The 22,355-nt window shown below is 40.0% G+C and overlaps 1 protein-coding gene across 2 annotated transcripts in view; it reads left to right on the plus strand.

Annotated features, from left to right (window-relative positions):
- The window catches only part of plce1 (phospholipase C, epsilon 1), an 80,585-nt gene extending 58,230 nt beyond the window's left edge, over positions 1 to 22,355 (plus strand). The window contains exons 16-46 of one of the 2 annotated variants that reach the window (XM_053340852.1): positions 1,124 to 1,252; positions 1,336 to 1,472; positions 1,969 to 2,075; positions 2,432 to 2,556; positions 2,693 to 2,837; positions 3,064 to 3,222; positions 3,378 to 3,492; positions 3,613 to 3,775; positions 3,881 to 4,003; positions 4,817 to 4,953; positions 5,043 to 5,281; positions 5,530 to 5,591; positions 5,846 to 6,011; positions 6,107 to 6,214; positions 6,466 to 6,582; positions 7,607 to 7,765; positions 8,175 to 8,310; positions 8,588 to 8,629; positions 11,071 to 11,189; positions 11,627 to 11,744; positions 13,227 to 13,364; positions 14,942 to 15,232; positions 15,648 to 15,811; positions 16,881 to 17,142; positions 17,228 to 17,346; positions 17,479 to 17,607; positions 17,728 to 17,925; positions 18,363 to 18,548; positions 18,654 to 18,866; positions 19,572 to 19,783; positions 20,595 to 22,355. In XM_053340852.1, coding sequence (XP_053196827.1) covers positions 1,124 to 1,252; positions 1,336 to 1,472; positions 1,969 to 2,075; positions 2,432 to 2,556; positions 2,693 to 2,837; positions 3,064 to 3,222; positions 3,378 to 3,492; positions 3,613 to 3,775; positions 3,881 to 4,003; positions 4,817 to 4,953; positions 5,043 to 5,281; positions 5,530 to 5,591; positions 5,846 to 6,011; positions 6,107 to 6,214; positions 6,466 to 6,582; positions 7,607 to 7,765; positions 8,175 to 8,310; positions 8,588 to 8,629; positions 11,071 to 11,189; positions 11,627 to 11,744; positions 13,227 to 13,364; positions 14,942 to 15,232; positions 15,648 to 15,811; positions 16,881 to 17,142; positions 17,228 to 17,346; positions 17,479 to 17,607; positions 17,728 to 17,925; positions 18,363 to 18,548; positions 18,654 to 18,866; positions 19,572 to 19,739 — 4,474 coding nt within the window. In that variant the 3' untranslated portion in view covers positions 19,740 to 19,783; positions 20,595 to 22,355. The remainder of the gene's footprint in view (positions 1 to 1,123; positions 1,253 to 1,335; positions 1,473 to 1,968; positions 2,076 to 2,431; positions 2,557 to 2,692; positions 2,838 to 3,063; positions 3,223 to 3,377; positions 3,493 to 3,612; positions 3,776 to 3,880; positions 4,004 to 4,816; positions 4,954 to 5,042; positions 5,282 to 5,529; positions 5,592 to 5,845; positions 6,012 to 6,106; positions 6,215 to 6,465; positions 6,583 to 7,606; positions 7,766 to 8,174; positions 8,311 to 8,587; positions 8,630 to 11,070; positions 11,190 to 11,626; positions 11,745 to 13,226; positions 13,365 to 14,941; positions 15,233 to 15,647; positions 15,812 to 16,880; positions 17,143 to 17,227; positions 17,347 to 17,478; positions 17,608 to 17,727; positions 17,926 to 18,362; positions 18,549 to 18,653; positions 18,867 to 19,571; positions 19,784 to 20,594) is intronic. The other variant, XM_053340853.1, reaches the window with a different exon arrangement.

Genomic DNA, 22,355 nt, shown 5'->3' on the forward strand with positions numbered 1-22,355 from the left:
GATACAGAATATCTATTACCTCCCAATTCTGTGTATATAGATAGTTTGCATTTGCAGTGGAATATCTGAGGCCAGATAAACTGGATGCTCAGTTCTTCATCCGGGTCTTTCCAGTTTTCCGTGATAATGCAGTTGTCTTCCATAAACACCCACATGCGGTAATGGGTTTTGGAACACATTTGCAGATTGTTATTGAGATAAGATGATGTTCAAATAAACACCTGTGCCAAAGAGAAAATATATTGAAGTTCAGTTTCCTGTCAGAACAGGAAGGAACCGAGCTCTGGTACTTTTCAGGACACTGGTGGCCGGTAGCTAATGACACGAGCTGGAATTTAGACACTATCATACAATGTTGTTAGAAATCCCATTTCATTGAAGGCTTGGCATGTGTGTTTTTATAAAGGAAACCTGGATTATCTTCTCTGTGGTTCTAGACAGTTTTCTTTGACTGAGTTATTATTTTATGTTAGAGCTCAGGATAATAACTGTACTTCATTTTGGCTTTTAGAGGTATGGCGTTCATCTGTTTGTACTGGGATGCAGATAAATACCATCTTTCTTACTCAAAAAGGATACGTTGTTCTTTTACTGCGTTCTTGATCTCTTTCCCACTGAGATTCTTGCTTATTCTTATCTTTTCACCTCTTGGGACTTGTGTCAAAACTTCTCCACTCTTTCTTCTTCTTCTCACTCTTCCTCTCCTTGTTTTTTCACTTCTCCCATTTTAGTTCCCATTCATTTAGGACATCGCAAGAATCAAACCGTGTCTTGTAAGTGGTTATGCGCATTTCAGGAGTTTGAATGTTACCGGCTAATGTCGATATATTTTTATGTGCACTTTGAGTAGAAGACTGTTAAGTAGTCAAAGAATTTGCAATGACAAATGCATGATGCTTTTTTGCTTGTTCAACCGCTGCACTACATTACATTTTCGTGCTGTTTATCTTACTGTAGATAGAGGTCATTTCATAATTTTGACTGGACTTCAGTGCATTTTATAACTAACAGTGCTTTTACCTCACTTGCTGCAGTAGTTGAGAGTCAACGTAGAGACTGATGCATTCACCATTTCCTCAGGAATTCAAACCATTTTCCTAAACCTTCATCTATCTATCAACAGGTTCACGGTTGGGGACCTGTCCGATTCAGAAGGTGACCTATCGTCTGAGCCAGTGGTGAAGGAGATGGAGTTCCAGGGGACCGAGGAGACTCACAGAGCTTTCAGCCATGGTACTGAGCTCATTCCCTGGTAAGAAACAATCACGCACCCACCCAAACATGCACAGCTAACTTGACAGACACTCCATGCTCATTTTGTTGTGTTTTTTTTAGGTATGTGTTGTCACTACAACCAGATGTTCACCAGTTTCTGCTGCAGGGAGCCACAGTCATCCACTATGACCAGGATAGCCACCTCACAGCTCGCTGTCTGCTGCGACTACAGCCTGACAACACAACACTCACCTGGGGTAAATGATGACTCAAAGAATTATCCAGTTGTACCTTCAAGTTTTTTGTCTTGAGTTTGTATTATTCAGACAGTTGCTTGTACATTCGGAATATATATCATTTCCAGCAGGGAGTCAGTTTACACACCCATTGTTCTTTCTAAAGGATTATTTACTAAGAGTGTGAGATTGTGTTCAGGTGAATATGTTAAGATTAACTTGAGGAATCGCAGGAAACATTTCCTTTGTTATCAAGACATTTGAAGATGTTTATATCTCAGCCAGACAAGCCCCATCTCCTCTCTCATTATTACTCCTTAAACAAATGAAAAACACGCACATGTGATTACAAAAATCATATTTCCTGTGCCATTATTCTTTAAACATATCATAAATGTGTTCATAGGTAAATGTTGTGTCTTCTGTAACTTGTAAATGTGTGTATTTGAGGCAGGTTGCTTAATTTCCTGTTTCTCGGTTACATTTCAAACATTGTAAATGTGTTGATTTATGGCAGGTAAGCCTCAGAACGGAGGTTCCTCCCCCACAGAGCAACCACTGGGATTGGGACAGACTGTGGTGGCAGGACTAGCAGAAGGCCTGCTGGACCTCGGAGTGGTGAAGGTTTGTCTCAAAATCAACATTTATGTGCAAAAATCTAGAGTGTTAGTCTTTTAATGTAGGGTTAATCTACTATTAAGAAGTAGAGAGTAAAATGTTTATGTTTTTACGTAACATTTGCATGTAAGTGGTGAGTGTAGCTGTTTGATGTTTTTAGTCTTTATGTTTTTCTTTATGTGATGTTATGTTGATGCCAGACAAATGAGTCGTCATATTTCAAATATGGTAATTTACTGCTCAAAACTCATTGGAAGAAAATTTATTTATCTTGCAAGTTTGGTAATCAGTTCAGTGTTATTATAGTGAGATTAGCGATCATTAGACTGCAACCATAATGCTGTGTTTATTTGAATGTGCAGGCAGTGTTCCTGGGTCACCAGGGAGTGGATGTCCATGCTGTGTGTTTGCAGAACAAACTGAGCCAGATGACAGTGGAGGAGAATGGTCTCACCCTCCTCTATGGTCTCAGTACCACAGACAACAGGTTAACACCAGCCTCCACCTGCTTTATAATACAGTCTTTAGACACTTAATCACTACACTAGTAACTGGGAAGACGCTTGCAGTTTCATTAGTTTTTTCTAACATATTGTTACTGATATCTTGACCACTGCCAACAGACTGCTGCACTTTGTGGCCCCCAACCACACAGCACAAATGCTTCAGAAGGGCCTGTCAGAGTTGGTGACTGCAACCAGGAAATTGAAGAAGTTTCCTGACCAAAGGCTGCAGTGGCTGAGGAGGCAGTATGTCAGTCTGTATCAGGTACGTATAGTGTGAAGTAAATGATGTTTCCTTGACAGTGCTTGCACTTCTTTAATCAATCTGCTATTTTTGTCTGTTATGTTTGTTTTAGGGTCAAAGACTTTCATATTCACATATATGGTCAAATATTTGCATTGTTTGTGACCTTCACCATTAAACATTGCCTTTGTGTATTTGTGCCCTTCCTGTTCATCTAATCCTGTGTGTCTGTGTTTATCTCTGTTAGGAGGAAGGCAGGTACGAAGGCCCAACACTAGCTCAGGCCATTGAGCTGTTTGGTGGGCGGAGGTGGAATATGGGTACAGGTGGAGTGGAGAAATCAGCTGCCCAGAAAAACAGTCCTCTGAATGATAAGACCAAGAAGAAGAAGAAGGTTCTTGTGAGGGTCAGTATATAGGAAATTGAAGTTATAAATATTGTTTTTTTAAGAATGAAAGTTAAATAATTCAATTCACAGAACATTTACTTTAGCTGTGGTTCTTATCTTGAGTAAAATAATTAAATGTGTATATTAAATTATATTAAACCCACCCATCACAGGGAGATAGTGGGGATGCCACGGATGATGAGATGGTTTCCAGGAAGACGCGTAGCTGTAAGGAGGGACTGTATCGTAACGGGCCAGAGTCGGACAGCATAGACCAAGAAGATCCAGGTGACTTTTTAATCTTAACAGTACTAATTAATTAATTAATGTCTATACTGATCCTTTCTTAGGATACTGCATTATGCCTGTGTAGTGTTTATTTACCCGTAATCCTCTTTGCCTCAATAGAAGACAGCTTCCCTGGACCATTCTCTCTTTCATCTAACAAGAGCCCAGGATTGCTGGCCTCTTCCTCTTCCTCCTCCTCCTCTTCCTCCAGCATGGTAGGATCCAACCAGTCCCGGCCTCAATCCTCTCCAATCCTTTCAGGAACTTCTAAATCACAGCCGGGGTATGTGTACTAATGCTTTAGGTGTCCGACACCTATATTGTTCATTTTTACAGTTAGGTTGGGTTTAAGAAAGGTTTTTATTCTTCTTTTCTTTGTTGGTTGTAGGGCATGGAGCAGCAGGTCGTGGCACGGTCGAGGTAAAGGCTGCTTCAAGGGCTTTCAGAATCTCATGATTTCCGACAGCACGATGAACTTCATTGAGTTCGTTGAGCTCTTCAAGTCATTCAGGTAGATATCAGTGTTCCCCTGTTTTCGAAATTGGACTGCACTTTAAGATGCTGTGTGTAGGCAGAAATTTGCATTTTAGCTTGTCAGCTTTCATTCAAAGCTTTAAACTTTTTACAATTATGTATCTGTGTTATCTAGCCAAATGAAAACCTACATCAAATAACATTTTTCTGGTTATACGTTATCATCTGACATTCAGTAACAGATATATTGGCTTGAAAATCATTCATATATAAAGTATAAAGAAGTATAAGTATCAAGTATGGATTCTGTTCAGCATTCCTGTCATATCACTCCCTCTTGTTATGTAACCATCGTGTTTGTGCAGCAGCTAAAGACTGTATGATAAAACAAATTCAACAAATGCTTCTCGAGGTTATCATGCCTAGGACATTTTCCAAGGATTCTTCTCTACATAATATTTAGCTTCTGTAATATTTTCCCAGTCATATAAAAGGGGACAGTGTTTTTACTTTGATAAGCAATGGATTATTTTAATACCTACATTTCTTTGATTGTACTTTATCCTCTTGTGTGCTGCCTAGTAGCACCCTTTGATCTTCACACTTGTTTACTGTAGCTACAGCCATGCAAAGTAAATTTACAGCAACTATTTAAGCAGATTAGTCTTTTTTTTTCTTTTCAAAAAGGCGGTAGCTAAAATGTGTCATAGAGGCAGATTAATGTATTTGAAAATGAAAAAACTGATTCAAAGTTTAAGTGTGCTGTTGAATAAGGCTTTCGTAACGTTTAAACTGGTTCTGCAAAATTCTAAAATGAACGCCTGTATTCTGCTTTTTGTTTCCTCCACAGTATTCGGAGCAGAAAGGACCTGAAGGAGTTGTTTGACACCTTTGCTGTCCCCTGCAGTCGTTCAAGTCCAGAGTCAGCTCCTCTCTACACCAACCTCCGGATAGATGACAAGGTCACAGGGCTACAACCAGACCTTGGTACAAGAAGCAAACAAAAACTTATACACATGCATCAACATTATTCCTTTCTCCCTCACCCTCACCTCATCTCTCTCTCTCCTCTCCAGACCTACTAACCCGGAATGGTTCCGATCTCGGCCTGTTTATCCGTACGAGGCAACAGATGTCCGACAACCAGAAGCAGATCTCTGACGCCATTGCAGCAGCTAGCATTGTGACCAATGGGACAGGAGTTGAGAACGCATCACTAGGCGTCTTGGGACTGGCTATCCCTCAGCTCAATGACTTCCTAATCAACTCTCAGAGAGAACACCTGAGTTATGATGAAATTCTCAGTATTATACAGGTGAGGGATATGAGAATGAATGAATTGCATTTAATCTCAACTATATGGACAGATGGTGGAGATGGTGGAGATGGTGGCCATATACTGTATTTGGACATGGATAGAAGGTTGAGGAAATGCTTGACATAGATGTGTTGATTAAACAAATAAATGGATAGAATAAGGATGAAAGAAACCTGAGACACAAGGAAGGAAAAAGGGCCGTTGATCAATAATGTTAATGAATAGTTTCTTGTTTTCTCTTGCAGAAATTTGAGCCCTCATCAAGCATGAGACAAATGGGTTGGATGTCATTTGAAGGCTTTGCAAGGTATAGAAATATATCATCGTCGTCATGTAAGACTTTACAATAAGCTTTTGTCGAGATAAAAAGAACAAAATAAATACTTCAATATAAACGGCATATTACAAACAGAATACAGAACAGACTGAATCAGTATATTAAAAAGAAATTAAATGATGTTCATACTGTATAAGAACAAAACATATCCACACAAATTAAGGCAAGTTTATAGTATTTTCAATAGAAAAAGAGGGTGTAATCATTTCTGTTTTTTTTACCAGGTACCTGATGGACAAGGAGAACTTTGTATCTCGTAATGAGGAATCCCAGATCAACCAGGAGGAGCTTCAGTACCCCCTATCCTACTACTACATCGAGTCTTCTCATAACACCTATCTGACTGGACACCAGCTCAAAGGAGAGTCTTCTGTAGAGCTTTACAGTCAGGTAAGTAAGGCAATAAGTAGTTATTCCTTCTCAGTGTTTTTAGATTTTTGTGTGTGTTTCTGATCATTTTTTAATGTTGTTTGATGGTTATTTAGGTGTTGCTGCAAGGATGTAGGAGCGTTGAACTGGACTGTTGGGATGGAGATGATGGCATGCCAGTTATCTACCATGGACACACACTCACCACCAAAATACCCTTTAAAGTTAGAAATGTTGATGAATCATTTAACTCAGAACAGACATTTCCATCGATTGAAAAGAAAAACAAACAATAAATTAGTGGCTCACCTTACCTTCTGCTCCCATGCCTCATCAATTGTACTTTTATATAATCAAAGTTAGATGAAACAGAACCCTCAGACACCTTCATTTTGTTTAATAGTCTGATTCAGTAAATCTCATTAGTATTGGTTTGGCTGCGTCCAACAATTTAATCTCTCCCATGATCCTCCAGGATGTGGTGGAAGCGATCAACCGGTCTGCATTTGTCAATTCTGACATGCCAGTCATCCTGTCCATAGAGAACCACTGCTCCCTTCCACAGCAACGCAAGATGGCTGAGATTTTCAAGGTATGTAAGCGGATAAATGAGACTCTCCTAAATCCAGTTATATAACACACATAGCAGAAGTTCACAGGTAGGACAGTAGCAACACATTATGTCAATTTCACATTACAAGATCTAACTTTCATTATCAGTATCTGTATTCCTGTGTGGTTAATTTGTTTCTAATGTTACTGGTCTTAAACTTTATGATTAGTGTTTAGAATTTGTAATTAAAAATGAGACACCAGGTCTTTTCCCATTTATGTTTAGAATGAATGCCACATATTAGATGAAAATATGGAACTCCTTTTCAATCATATTACAAATCCCATAACACCACCTTTTTAAGCATGTAGCACTAAACCTTTTGTGTGGTTATAAAAAGGGTTTAGCTAAGCGTGCATGCTCATATTTCAGCAATACCCTGCTGAATATTGAGGAGATTACATGCATTTACTCCTTCAAGTAGTCTCCTACAGCCTCCACTTCTCCACTTAACTGCTTAACAGGTGGGAGTGTTTTCCTCAGTGGTACTTGTGACAGCACTCTTTGAGTAAGCATTTGTTTTCCTTGCCCAGAATATTTCTCAGTTGCACTGGGTATTTCAATTTGACAGTCTCCCAGTCAGAGACTTGCTTTTCTAATCTTCCAGCTATGACTGTCCCTTTTGTTTTTGTTTTTTTTTTAAAGTATATACTCAAGGCCACACATTTCTGGGTATCACAGATATATCGCTGTGCTTTCATCAAACTGTACTTCCCAGCATTCTACCCTCCCCAGAGACTGACTTGATAAAGATAAAGACAAATCTTTCATGTTCAGACAATTCTTTGCCCCTGGCCAGCTTACATCACCATGGGTTTGTTTATTTGTAGTGTTGTTTTGTGTTGATAAAAGCACTTTCATTTTCTCAAGTTGAGGATTCCTCTGCAACTTCTGAGCTTTTCCTCTCATCCTCACACATGGCATTACATTCCGGTTTGCGTCTCACATTAGTGGATATCATTTATGGATGTCTGTCTATCATGTACAAATATTTATTTCACAGACGGTGATTGGGGAACGTCTTGTGACACGCTTCCTCTTCGAAAGCGACTTCAGTGACGACCCTCACTTGCCGTCGCCGCTGCAGCTGCAAGGGAGGATCCTCCTCAAGAACAAGAAGCTCAAAGCTCACCAGGCACCAGTGGACATCCTCAAACAGAAGGTTGAGAAAAGATACACAAACACACAGAAACATGTACATAATTTATATTATAAGTATTCCTTTTAAAGGGCATTTTAGGAGGCATGAGCATATTGAATATTTAGCACTGTTGATCATTAGAGTGCTGTTGTCCGTCACACTCGTAAATAATAAACGCTAAAATGCTCAAATGTGCCCCCCCCATTACACCATTCTCTCTCTGTTTACATAGCAAACATAACATATTGTGCCTTAGTCTATACAATGTAGATTCTCTCCAGATAAGAGGCTATATATTTATAAAAATGGATATAGGTGTAAATATTAGTCTACCTCTACATCTGCACTCACTGTCACTTTCTAACATACGCTCAGTCTCTCTGTATCTTTCAATTCTTCTGTCTTTTACCGTATTTTTACTCTCTCATAGGCTCACCAGCTGGCCCACCTGCAGGCCCAGGCTAGCAACGGGTCGCCGGGGGTAACTCTGCCTGGACACCATGCCAATGAGGATGAGGAGGAGGAAGAAGATGAATACGACTATGACTATGAGTCTTTATCAGATGGTAAGGAGGTTTTTAGTGGAGTTTGTGTTTGGGAAAAGGAAAACACCTTGAAAGCACAAAACAAACCAAATCAAAAACCTACAAGATTTCTATGGATACACTGGTTAAAACATCACATAAATTACTTGTTCATTTTCCTGTTGTAATCTTTGAATCGGTTTCTATTCACACCTTTATCCTATCTATCTCCTTTTTAACACTTTAAGACTCTCTTTAAGATGAAGCTCTATTCTCACTGCCTTCCTTTCCTATTTTATTTTGCCTGTTTTCCACTTAGCTGATGTCCTCACAGCCTCTACTGCCTCATATGGCCTGGAAGGTAAATTCACAGCTCTTTTGCACCTCTCTATGCACCAGTGTTTGCCTCTAAATTTATTATGCAATGGTAGCTGGAGTGGATTACCACATTTAATTCTTTGTAGTATTCTTATTAATATCTTTATATGGCTGCTTCAAGTGTTACATTTAGATATTGACCCTGCAATATTTCGTGTGTTGGGGAAATAATGGTTCATTGATATAAATGAACTTGCTGTGGTTGCCTATCACTGCAGATCAATTACTGAGGAAACACTGGTGTGCAGAATTGCAGAAGTGACCCTGCATCATTGCTGTAAACTGATTCTTGTCTGTGCCCACATATTGTAAAAGCTGCCAGCTTTCTGCTTTCTGTGTGGACAAACTCAGATCATGTTTTGCTACGCTGCAGCTACCTTGCATGGTAACCAGCACTTCAAATTTCAACCATTACAGTTATTGTTAAATATCCAGAACACAGTAAAAATGTAATAGTCTGTTTTATAGTAAAAATGATACAGGATGATTTGTGCTTTCACAAGACTGAGAACAAATTATGGGCTAACACTGAGGGCTTGTTTGGCTATCCATCCTCCCTCACTCCCCAGTGTAGCTAATAACATAAGAAATCATTTTTGAAAGGACACTGCTGTCATTTTCAGAATTTTAGTTAAGAAGTTTTACTATTCTTTGTAATAATACTCATTCATAATACACTTAGAATCTGCATAAGATGTCTTCCAAGCATACGTTTAGCACTACTGAATCTAACAGCAAATGGTTGGCAACATCAGGAGTGTTTGTTATGATGTACAATTGTTTTATCTCTGTTGTTTAGTAGCAATAATATGTGGACCTTAACTGCCAGCTTGCTGCCATAATTTCTGATGTACTGTGTGCCAATGGAAGTGACTTTTTTAAAATGCAGTCTGAACATCCATTATCCGAAATGACTTATCTCCTAATTAAATTCACCCACTATAAACACTTTGTTCAGAGTAATGTGGATATAGTTTTTGTAGTACTTGTGGTGTGAGCTTGTGTTGTGTTTGTGCGTGCCTCGCTTTGTTTGGCCTGATTTACGATGCAAGCACACTACTGATCTACTTACAGTAACAGAGCAATTGCCCTGATGTGTAAAGGCAGTGCAGAGCAGGGTTGGACTACACGGTCTAGCTCTGTGTTGCTTGTGTTTCAAAAATATGTAATTATGAATGGGGAAAAAAATAACATTTTATTCATTTCAGTTATTGTTCTAACTGTACGTTGTCTGAATACTTTCTTTTTCTCCCACAAACACATCACCTCCCTGCTTCTCCCATCTTCCGTCTGTACTGTATTTGTCTGTGACCTCACCAGCGGCTGGGCAGGCTCATCAGGGAAGCAAAACAAAGCCATCTGGTTTCTCAGGCCCTACACTGCCCCCACACCAAACAACAGACCAGGGGAAACTACCCTGTCCCAGTCCCACTCCCAGCACTACTCTCTCCTAATCCTTGCCCTCTGCTTGTCCCTTGTCGGAAAAAACCTACCAGTCACGGACCTTTCAAAAAACATTCCTCTAATCTAAACCTCATAGAGTGGTTCAGTTTGGATACCTTTTGCAAACCCTGTTGCAGTAAAATATTAACCTACAAGTCAGCTACATCCCTACTTAATCAACCACCTTCCACCCTTGACTGTTTTTCATTTTACCTTACAGTACATGTTTAGTACTCAACATCAGCTGGCCCAGTAAATACAAACACTTGAGCAGCCAAGATGCCACCATCCACAGTTTAACAGTGACTCCCTTCTCATCACAGTGTAGTCTAACTCCCTTCTCTGGCTACTGTCTACAAGATGACATTCAGGATCAAATCTGCTGCTAAACCCCATTCAAAGGTAGAGATTCCAAAAGTCAGGAATTAAACAAGTTTCCTGTGATAAAAAAGGGTCAGCATTTTCAAACCGATATGTTTCTTCTTTTTTTTTTACTGGTTTTGGCTGCAATGAATGTGTAGGAGGAATGAGAGGAAAAGGCAAGAACTCCCCACTGCAGCTCCTGTTTACAGTGGATAGATATTGCTTTGAGTGTCAGTGAGGAGGGGTCATCATAGCCTTTTGCTTGGGAAAATGAGATCTGCAAGTAGTCAGGGATGTGGATTCCACTAATTATAGATAACTGCTGATAGTTTCAGAATTAAGCAGTGATTGTTCCCACTTGTTTCATCATTTCCTCCTACTTGAGACTAATATGATACAGACCATTTAAGATTTACAAAAAATATTCTAAACATAACTAAATAACAAGATATGCACTAAAAAACTAAGATCTTACTGTATTCATCACCCATCAACCAGCCTGTTCACTAAGCATTTTCTGCAGGGTGCTGCTAAGTACAACCCTAACAATTAGAAGTTAACAAATGCTTTAGTTGATGCTGCTTTAATAAAGTTCAATACATTGTCCCCCGTACATAGATAACATCCTGGAGGACAAGCCAGAAGGGAAGAGCTCAGCGGACAAAGAAGAGCAACCCGTTGATGAAATTCCCAAGCGGATGAAGAAGTCTGACAGTGCTACTCAGAGCAAAGGAAAGGTAGGAACATGCGTATTGACATAAGTGTAGCAGCAAATATATGTTTTAGTGTTCATAGTGAATCACAATGTACAAAATTCCCAAGAAAAGCCTTCATAGAATAAAAAAAAAAAAGCCTCTGGAAAGATCAGTGGGAATCCCCCTTCATTGCTAATAGGTGCTTATGGGTACTTTAACTGTTTGAGGTCAAGCCAAAGCTTTTTAGCCATTTTTTGGTTTTATTTACTTAACTATTTTTGTCAGATAAACAAGCTATGAAAAAAAAGATATGTTTAATTACATTTGCTCGTGATGTTAAAGTATGTAATTTGGATAGAAGAGAGATGGTGAGCCATTGCTTCTGTTCAGTTCAGCCTCTGATCTAGCAGTACATCACCATCTCTTCAAGTAAAGTGTTACTGGTGACCTTCATGTCCGGTGTCTGCCTGCTCCTGTAGGTGTTTGACATGGAGCTGGGTGAGGAGTTTTACCTTCCTCAGAATAAGAAGGAAAGCCGACAGATCGCCCAGGAGCTGTCTGACCTTGTCATCTACTGCCAGGCTGTGAAATTCCCTGGTAAGGAATATTTTATCATTCTGTCTCTTTGTCAAACATCTCTTTTCACTTCTCGGTTTAAGATACTTCTGAGTGATTTCTCCTGTTTTCCTTCACTCCTGCTGACACTGACACCCTTCTCCTGTTTTATTCTGCAATGCTTTCATTTTCATTGTCTATTTTGTCTTGTCCCACTGTAATCCACTGTTGTGTTATATTCAAGAGGTCAAACCACCCCCTCATGTTTCTGAATATTTTTTCATCGCAAGACATTTAATATCCCTGTGTTACACTCCATTCCTCTCCCACAGAGGACACCCACTAAGATGATGAATCCCTTTTTCCCCATGGGAAAGATATGGTTACTTTATTGTGCCTTCAGTCCCAAAACAGCACAAATATACAGCAGGAAGATTTTTTTAGAACATCCTGGTAACTGAATTGATGAAGCCTTCGTGTGTAATTACAATGTCTCATGTTTAAATTTCTCATCCTTTCTGTCAGTTTTGAAGAAAAGTAGCTCAGAATCAGGGTTAGATTTAGTTTTAAGCAGTTCATCATGTTTGACTTTTCTACATGCACCCTCATAAAAGTTCTCCTATCCATCTTCATTCCATGTTACCATTTATCTAAAATATTTCTTTTTGTCCCTTAAATATCAACCTCTTATCTCTTTTTTCCTCCCTCTAGTGTCCTCTTCTCTGCTTGTCTCCTCTTTTCTTTTACATGACATTTGCCCTTATAAACCGGCTTGTGTTTCCACTGGTATTTTATTTGTTTACTGTTTCCAGGGACCTGAGATCTGAGAAAGAGAAAGAAGGGCACATGGCCCGAGTCAGACAGACAGCAGACTAGTCCCTCTCTCTGTGCTGTCTGGAGTGATTTCACACAGATATGATACTTCTTGAACTTGTGTACAAACACTAAATTGTATCTTTTAAAGAAACTCATTCAAGAGACTCATTCATGGTCACTGCATGACATGTATTTTAATCAAAAAAGAGACAGGCTTGACACTAAATAGCTCAAGATTAGCTGCTACATGCAGCATTTTTACATTTGTAAAAGTTACATTCATTTTTAGTTTAATTACCATTTAAATACAAACAAACAGGTAGTGTCCAAGACTATTTGTTGTCTCTATCACTGAACAAAAAAGAGCCAAAAAGAGATTTGACACTTTCTTGCAAACTCTACAAATAATATATCACTTAAATCCAGTAATATTATTCAAAAATGTATCCACTCAGACTTCCAGCAACTGCTAAGACTGTTTTTCTCTTTGTAACAAACGTTTTTGGAGCGACGCCTGAAAGTTAGCAGAGCAACATCCTCTTTAAAAAGAAAAAAAGTGACAGCATTTAAAGGAAATGATTTCTGGATTTTGAGGGGCAAATTGAGAATTGGGATGGAGAGATACTAATGTCATTGTGGTGTCTCCAGTCTGTCTGTATTGCGTATTGACCATTTTCTTCTGTCTGCCTCTTGTGTGTGGGAACCCAGGCCTGTCCACACTGTCTCCGGCAGGCTCTGGCAGAGGCAAGGACCGGGGAAAGAGCAGGAAGTCCATATTTGGCACAGCTCCTGCTCGCTGCAGCACAACAGGGGAGGTCACGACCCAGAACCGCGCCCCTGGGAAAGGTATGCAAAGTCAAGAGACTGATTGTTAGTATGAGCATGAACATGTATAAAAGGAAACCATAAAAATGTATGAAAAAAAGCATCAAAGTAAACTGATGGGTACAGATTGATGTGGAGAATCTGATTGGACAAGAAGCTAAAACACTTGAAGACAGGATCTATTTCCTCTGAACAGAATGAATCACAGTATTACAAGTATTTTTATAGCTGCATGTGAACCAAATAATTCAAACCTGTTTATTACATAGATAAAATAGTCGCTGTGGTTTGTTACGCAGAATTTAATGCTGTCATGAACTGAATATAGACTTAGTTCTTCCTTTAGATGCCAGGAGCGCATGTTGTTTATAACCTCTTCCACTCCCTCACTCCTGCCATGGACCCATTTTTGTCTTTTTTATGGGGGACAGGGGAGCTTTGGGAGGTCACCACTATATAGTAGTGGTTTATTTAATCTGAAAGCTGGAAAACCAAAAATGAATCTGAGATGCCGTTTAAAACTGTGAGTCAGTTTTAGTCATAAATCTGTTATAAACATTGTGCTTTGGTTAGGTGCCTATTTAAATGTTGACAATTTAGAGTGTATTAAGGCTTAGAGCATCATGATCAAAGTATATGATAATCATCCATTCTCTAGTATATGTCATAACTTGTTGGAGCAATTTTTGGGGTTGATAACATTTGTTACACATATTTAGTGCAACATGTAACCATTTTTGATCAGTCAAGAGTTGATACATGTGGTCAAAAATCCTTCCAAAATACCACATAAAGACACTGAGGAACACAATAGAAAAATTTGGTTTGGATTTGGTACCAAAAACGTTTGACATTCTGAGATTTCTGTAAGAATAGCATTTTTTGGCGACTGGATAGCAATCACCTTTGTTCTGGTAATTGCTCAGAGACCCCCTTTTGGGTAATTTGCCTGGGAAAGCCATATATCATATGAATGCTTAAGATCTGTAGTTTGTGGTTGTAAATTCATGAGATTGTGATTATCCTTGAGTTCACAATAGGTCAATTTATACAGTGAGGTCAAGTTTCAAAAATCACACATGATACAATTGGGTTAATTGAATCCACAAGAGCCTCAGTTTTCCAGCCATACAAAATGTATGCAATTCCAAGACTGTTTAAATATTCAAATACAGCATTTTAACACTAGGCTGCATGCAAATAACTACATGGTGTTTTGCCTAAAACTGCATGGGATTAGCATGAAGTGGGCATGTCTGTAAAGGGGAGACTCGTCGATACCCATAGAACTTGATTCATTCAGATATCTTAAGAGGTCCTTTCAAAATGTCTTTACCAGTTTTTCCCTTTCCAAAATGTAGCCAGATTTTGGAGCATTATTTATCCCCCTTCCCAACAAACTATCATGGCATGGTTTGTACCAGTGGTTAGGGTTAGACCTTAGATCTTCAAGTTTCACTTTAAAACATAATCTTTCAAACTGAACCTGCTACAGCCTCTTAAAGATAGTAATGTCAGCTGAGGATGCCAGCAGCCTTAGGGAGTTTAAGAGGTTAAGGAATTTCAGAGCCTTTAAAATGTTCCTGTCTTCATTCTAGGTGGCAGTGAGCGACTGAGCTGGGAGGAGCAGCAGACATCTCCTGTCCTCAATCCCCCCACCTCACTCAGCGCCATCATCCGCACACCTAAGTGCTACCACATCTCCTCCGTCAACGAGAACGCTGCCAAGCGCCTGTGCCGACGCTACTCTCAGAAGCTGATCCAGCACACGGTGTGCCAGCTGCTCAGGACATACCCAGCAGCCACCAGGATAGACTCAACAAACCCAAATCCTCTGCTTTTCTGGCTCCACGGAATTCAGCTGGTGGCCCTCAACTATCAGACTGATGGTGAGGACGACAGGGAGAAGTGTTGTGTTCTCTACACTTCTAACTTATCTATTATTCTCTTTCCTTGTGTTACCGTCTTCCTTTTCTTCTCTTCTTTAGTTCACTTACCCTCATGTTTTATCTTGGTGTCAATTTCTTCCTTCATTTGAAATCAAAGTTTACTAAACATGATCACCCAGTTGTTTTCAAGAAGATGCCCACATGCACACAGATATTCAAGTTTTGTTTACTGGACACTCTTCTAGGCTGGTTGATCTGCATCAGAGCAAACAGCTCAAAACAATTGAAATGGGTCAAACAGGGAAAATCACTGTAGTGACATTACACAACCTGGGTAATCTTTAATTACCCTTTGGATACAGTAAAAATTGACTCTTGTTAATATTATTACCTCATTCTCTTCTTTCCTCCTTAGATCTGCCCATGCAGTTGAACACAGCATTGTTTGAGGCCAACGGCGGCTGTGGTTATGTGCTGAAGCCAGTGGTTTTGTGGGACCGTAGCTGTCCGCTTTATCGACAGTTCTGTCCGATGGAGAGGGATGTGGAGAAAATGAGTCCCGCCGTCTATTCCCTCACTGTGAGTTAAATGGGAGCAGAGGGAATTCTCAGTCAGAATCCACAATAGTTTTCACTCTGCACTTTCATCCTCACTCGGTCTGATCCACCTCTTTAGATTTCTGTCTATTTAGGTATTTTGTTACTTACCTCTTTGACCTGTTTGCTATCCATCACCTACATACCTACAATTACTGTTATGACTCAAGCACATACATGCCCCAAAGTACTCATATTAGGTCCATTAGGGGTGTGTTTGGACAGTTTTATTGTAAAATGATCTGTACGTGCTTTCCACTATTTGACAGTCATAAAGGCTGCCCAGTTAATTACATATACCAGTGAATGAGAACAGGACCTCATAAAAGCTCTGCATTGCAATATGTCCACATTTAGTCTGAAAATCCTGCCTTGTCTCCAGTGACTGTTTTTTATTTTTTCTGTCAGTCCTTTTCATCACTTTGCATCACTCATTGCACATTGCTTGTGGAATTCCAGTCACATTAAAATCCTGAATGTGTCTACCAAATTTAGTGCCAGTCTACATTTTGTTGACATAAAGTACTTATTGCCAGTGTAGGTTTGTCATGAAGGTATGACCATGTAATAATTTAAGTAAACAACAGCATGAATTAATGTCAGAAAAGACACAAAAATTAGGCTGATGAGCTGCAGGTCTTAGTTTTGTTGCCTTTTATTGCTGTAAAGATTACAGATTAGTGGTCTGAACTGTTTAGGCGTAGATATTGTGCATACATGCCGTCACAGGCATCATAAACACTCATCTGGTAAAGCCAGCAGTATAAACAGAGGGATGATCTAACACTCATAAAACATTGTGTGTCTGTGTGAGAGAGAAACACAGAAGGAGACTGACAAGGTGAAATAGAGTCCCTGTTGGCAGGTCAGAGTGACTTCACTGACTGTTGTTTGGCATCTCAGACCTGCTCAGGGTTTCATCGAATGAACTGAAAATAAGCTTAGATACTATGGTCTTAAAGAGTCTGAGCTGCAATTGTTGTACTCTATGCCTGCGGTGTAATTATCGCAGCTCATTAATTATTTCACACCTCTTTTCCTTTTTTTCTCAGATTGTGTCTGGTCAGAACGTTTGTCCTGGCAACAGCGCCGGCAGCCCCTGCATCGAGGTGGATGTTCTGGGCATGCCCATCGACAGCTGCCACTTCCGTACCAAGCCCATCCACCGCAATACCCTCAATCCCATGTGGAGCGAGCACTTTCAGTTCACTGTGCACTTTGAAGAGATGTGCTTCCTGCGCGTCGCTGTGGTGGAGAACAACAGTTCCCAGACTACTGCTCAGAGAACTTTGCCCCTGAAGGCCCTGAAACCAGGTAAGAGCCTTAATCCAGTATGTTTTAAGGATAGTATTGGATTATGTATAGTCCAAATACTGTAGATATATTGTGTGTGTTTCAGGTTACCGACATGTCCAGTTGAGGACGCAGCATAATGAGTCACTTGAAGTCTCCAGTTTATTTATCTACAGCCGTAGAACAGAGGAAGGTCCAACAGGGGGTGTTACTCAATCTTCCCTGGTAAGATTTAGTTCAGGATTGTTAATGAGTTAAGTTAATGTTAAGGACTGTTAATTAAGCAGAAATTATAATATAATAATGAAAACGTTTATAATAACCTGCTGTCTTGCATCCCTTCTTTTATCTACATAGCTGTTCAGTTCAGAGGAGAAACATGCATCCCAGCAGCACAGGGTGACAGTGCATGGAGCTCCTGGTCCTGAGCCCTTCACAGTGTTCTGCATTACAGCACAAACCACCGCCAAACAGCTACTGGACATTGTTAGTAGTTTAAAAATAAAGGGATTTCCAGCCCAAGCAGAAGACAGCCTATATGTACAATATTTAATCTGTCAGCGTGTGCCTTCTGCCATATGTACTTTTTTTTTCTCCTTCCCGCAGATTGTACCATCTGAAGGAAATCCATCTGAGTACTTCCTGTGCGAGGAGAAGATCTCTCTGTTGAAGGAGCGAAGCGAGGTGAAGCGCTGTGCTCAACATCGCCCCCTAGCACCAGAAGAGGAGGTGGTCAGACTGGTCAACAGCTGGAACACTGAGGAGGGATATGTGGGAAGGATCTGCCTCAAAACAAGAGAGGAGGTACTGACAGAGCCCTCTGGCAAATTTGGCAGATTTATTCACATTTATACTGACCTCTTATCTTGTTTAGGACTGTTTATAGTTGTGTGAATATTGTCTGTTAACCCTAATATAACTAATTAAATCCATCATGGAACTCATTACTCCCACAAAAACACAATACAATCTTGTGTAGCATATAATGTGAACTCTGTCTCCCCCATGTGGTTGTCTTACACAAAATACACACTTCTGTTGTAATTGTGCTAGAAACGCTCTTACCTACCATATCAAGTTGGTGAACAATGTGGACAAACTAGTTCCATACACCACACATTTTAAATATTTTTTTGTCTTTATTGCAACCCATAACATAACTCTATTACACAGTCCTGTCATGAACTTATTTTTCTAGCTTTGGTGCTGTTTAATGTTACTGTGTTGTTTTATTGTTGCAGAACTTAAATGAGAAGAACACAGTGCTGGAGGGGGAGGAGGAGGTGACTGTGGGAGGAAGAGAAGGTGTAGGAGGAGGAGTAGAGGAGGACATGTTCTTCGTCCAGATTCATGAAGTTTCACCAGAACAGCCTCACACTGTGATCAAGGCCCCGCGCTACAGCACCGCACAGGACATCATACAGCAGGTGAGGAGATTCAAGGAAGTTCAGTCTTTACAAGATAAAGTGATTGAAGTTGGTTTGAGGATTTAAAACTAGTTGCCAATCTTGTCATTTTCTCTCACTTGCCAGACTCTATCAAAGGCCAAGTATTCCTACACCATTTTATCTAATCCTAATCCATGCGACTACGTCTTGATGGAGGAAGTGACCAAGGAAGCCGGCTCTAAGAAGTCCTCCACCGCTAAACCCCTTCAGCGGGTACTGTTGGATCATGAGTGTGTCTATCAAGCACAGAGCCGCTGGCGGGGCGCGGGAAAGTTTATTCTTAAACTCAAAGAGCAGGTACTGTGACGCAAAACATGGCATCTGATTTTCAAAGGCAGAGACTTTTTTTAATTGTGTCAGATAGTGTTAACGTTTATATATGTGTATGTCTGCACATATTCTAACACTTGTGACCTTTGTACGTGTTTGTATATGCTGTTCCTTCACGTCTCATTAATCATCTTATGTGCATGTTATTGTATTTTAACGTCTGCATGATGGCTTGTATGTGCTCTCAACTCATTGCTGCTACCCTTGTTTGTAAGATTGTATGTGTGCTTTGCTGCTATGTATGTTTTTGCAATTAACTTAATCGTGTCTTAGTACTTGTATCTTATTAATGTTTTTTATATGTTGTATGTCTGTCATACTATTTTATATATTCATCATCCTTTTACACCCGAGGCTTTTTGTGATGACACATTGTAAATAGGACTGCTTTGTAAAATGACCTGCCTCGCTGAATAAAGGTTAAATCAATTTTAAGTTGTGTTTTTGTATGTGTGTGTGTATGTGTATCAGAATAGTTGTGGAATAGGATAATGAAAAAACAGGAAAGACAACAAACATTGAAGCAGATTACTTTTATATGTACGAAAAATAAAAATAAATGTATAGTTGGATATCTTTCTATCTTTCTAAATTATGAAAAAGAATAAAAAATACTCAACACCTACATGGTTTTTATACATTTCTGTAACAAGAATCTCTCTCTGCTTCCAGGTGGTGCGGGAGGACAAAAAGAAAGTAATTTCATTTGCCAGCGAGTTCAAGAAGCTGACCAGCCGCAGCCGTAGCATGACAGCTGGCGGCGGTAACGTGGACGGTCCTGCCCAGAGTAAGGATGATAGAGCTGCATGCTGTGTGGCTCTGACAGAGCTCCAGGAGTGAGGCTCACACTCTGCCTGCTGTCTGTGCATGGAAAGGCAACAGAGGTACCGTACTGCATGTTGTCCCTAACATCTAACACTAGAAAAGGAGCAGAAAATACAAGGAACAAAACTAGAATTGTGTTGAATTGTGGTGGAATTTAGTGAACATTGCCTGCTGATGAAACATGAAAGTCACTTTCCTTCTTTGAAAAAAAAAACCCCTCAGAATTCAATTTATCCAATTTGCAGTCTGAATCAGGGGCGAGGTGTTAAGTCAGAAATAGCGCTGGCCAAAGCAGCAGCATTTAACAAAATCAGTAGATATAATGTTCATAAAACTAGGAGTACCCCCCTTTTCACACCTCATTGAGAGGACTTTGAAGTAAATTAATCACAATTATAGACTATGCTACAAAGAAGGGTCATTTTAGGTTGAATGGCTGTTGGCTACTGTATAAAACAGATCAGGCAATCAGCCCTTTGATATGTGACTTTCAATTTCAAGCAACAGGCAACGTATAACAGAGCTTCAAAGAGACAAAATTATCTCTCACAAAACGAATCTGGAGCAATTCAGGTAAAAACAGGTAGCATGTAACCCAGGATGAGCTGTGTTTGTAGAAATGTACATCAGTGTTTGTCTGTCCAATGATCCTAACATGTTATTTCCAGCAACATTTCATCTGTTGTATAATATGTATTATACAACAATCTTAAGTGTGCAGTGTGCAAACAGTTAATCATGGTTATGCAGTTATTCAGTGGTGTGTTGCATCAGTGTAGAACCCCTGTTTATTTTTCTTTGTATACAGCTTACAAATTTAAATGAAAAAGTATCTATAACGGAAAAATGAAAATGTTATCTCCCCCGCAGGGTATCTGTCTGCGGCCGCAGGTCTGAAGGCGTGGGTGGCAGAGGGCAGGGTGGAGGCAGGAAGGCTCTTACAAGCCTCCTCATCCCACTCCTCCTCCTCCTCGTCCTGCTCTAGAGGGCCCCTCCGACCTCATCACCTCCCCACCTCTGCTCTCACCCCACCAGCCTGGACTCTTCACCTCCTCAGGAACTGGAAGATCCACAAATGAAATGTGGAGAGAGGGCATTTGTGTCGACTACATCTAAACTCGGATTCCCCTTTCCAAGAGAGACGAGGTGTTTCAGCGAGGGTCCTGCACATTGTGGAATTCTGGGATATGCTCTTCTCCAAGTCTGAAAGGAGTCTCATCCTGTCTTGTGTTAGTTGAGAAGGTGGTGGACAGGCCCGAACCTCATTCATGGGTTAGGTGACAGGTGTTTGGTGACCCTTTGCTTGGTTGAATGATGGACGGGAGGTTCACCCAGTCAAATTTTCTGACAGGAAATCCCACCGGGCCTCACTTTTAGAGCAGTGATGTTCATGTGGGCAGGTAACTGTGGTTCCTCTTTGTTGTAGTATGGCTCCGTAGAGAGTCCATATTACTAGGAGCAGCTGATTTAGTTGAAGCCATTAGAGTTGTGATCAGGGACTCAAAAGCAGAGTAAGTTTAATTGTCCCATAACCAAGAAAACACAATAACGAGTCAAATTGTCTGTTTTTTTATCTCCCAAAAATGCATCAAAATATAAGTGGGAGGGCTGCGCTATGGCCGCTGGATTGGATTGGTTTAGTGGAACTATTTTGAGTTGAATATGCCTTTTTTTAAATCAAGGATAATTCAAAAAAGGCTGCACAAAAGATTAGATGGCCTGCATCCTTTCATAAGCTACAGATTGACATTACAAGCGTGTAGCATATATTTGATTCAAAGCAAACAACTCCCCCTTTCTGGTGTCACACAGAGAAAGCACACAGCAGATGGCGGGAGATCTACTAGCAAAAAACTAAAGGAGAGATTTGTAGAAGAGTACGAAGATTGGGGGGGCTAAACAGTATTTCTTCTCTTTCTCGGGTATGGGTTCTTTTGGCTGAGGACATTGTGAAGGAGGCTGACAAGCTGGCTTGTTTGGTGTTTACTGTTCCATTTTCAAAGTACTGTAAGGGCACATTTTGGGCAGTGCAGCTGGGCATCACTCACCAGGAAGAAGCGACTAAGTGAGGCATATTCTGTAAAGGAAGCATCAGCGCTTTAGGCTACTTCTTGGAAACTATTGTCTCTGCCCTTAAGGTGACAATACATAAACAGCATTTTAAGTTGTGTAGGGGCAACTGTGGAGAAACGTCTTATCACAGATGTTGGTAAAGTTGCCCTTCCAATGTTGCAACACTGCCTTTTAAATGTAGGTAATTTTGTAGCTGAATCTCTGAGGATGTTTTGTGGCTTCTTTCATTAAGGATTTTAGTTCTGTCATCATTGTCCATAAATCATTTATGAGGTTGTTAGGAAAAAAAATGAATGAAATTAAATGTTACAAGGACCAGATAAAGATAAATTACTAGACATGGTATTTGATTACATGTTACTTGGTATTTCCCTTTAGTTTTTAATGGATTTATTATGATTGAAGCACTAAGATCCTTCAGAGAAACAAGGCCTGATCTTCTTCAAACAGCATTTTGCACATTTCTCCCCTTTTGCTGTTATCTTCAGTGTTTTTGTACTAATATCTGTTTAATGACAGACAACTTGATTGCAACAAGATGGTCAAAAATGTTTTTTT

The sequence above is a fragment of the Scomber japonicus genome, chromosome 20 (genome assembly GCF_027409825.1).
Source record: "Scomber japonicus isolate fScoJap1 chromosome 20, fScoJap1.pri, whole genome shotgun sequence".
Classification (NCBI taxonomy): Eukaryota; Metazoa; Chordata; class Actinopteri; order Scombriformes; family Scombridae; genus Scomber; species Scomber japonicus.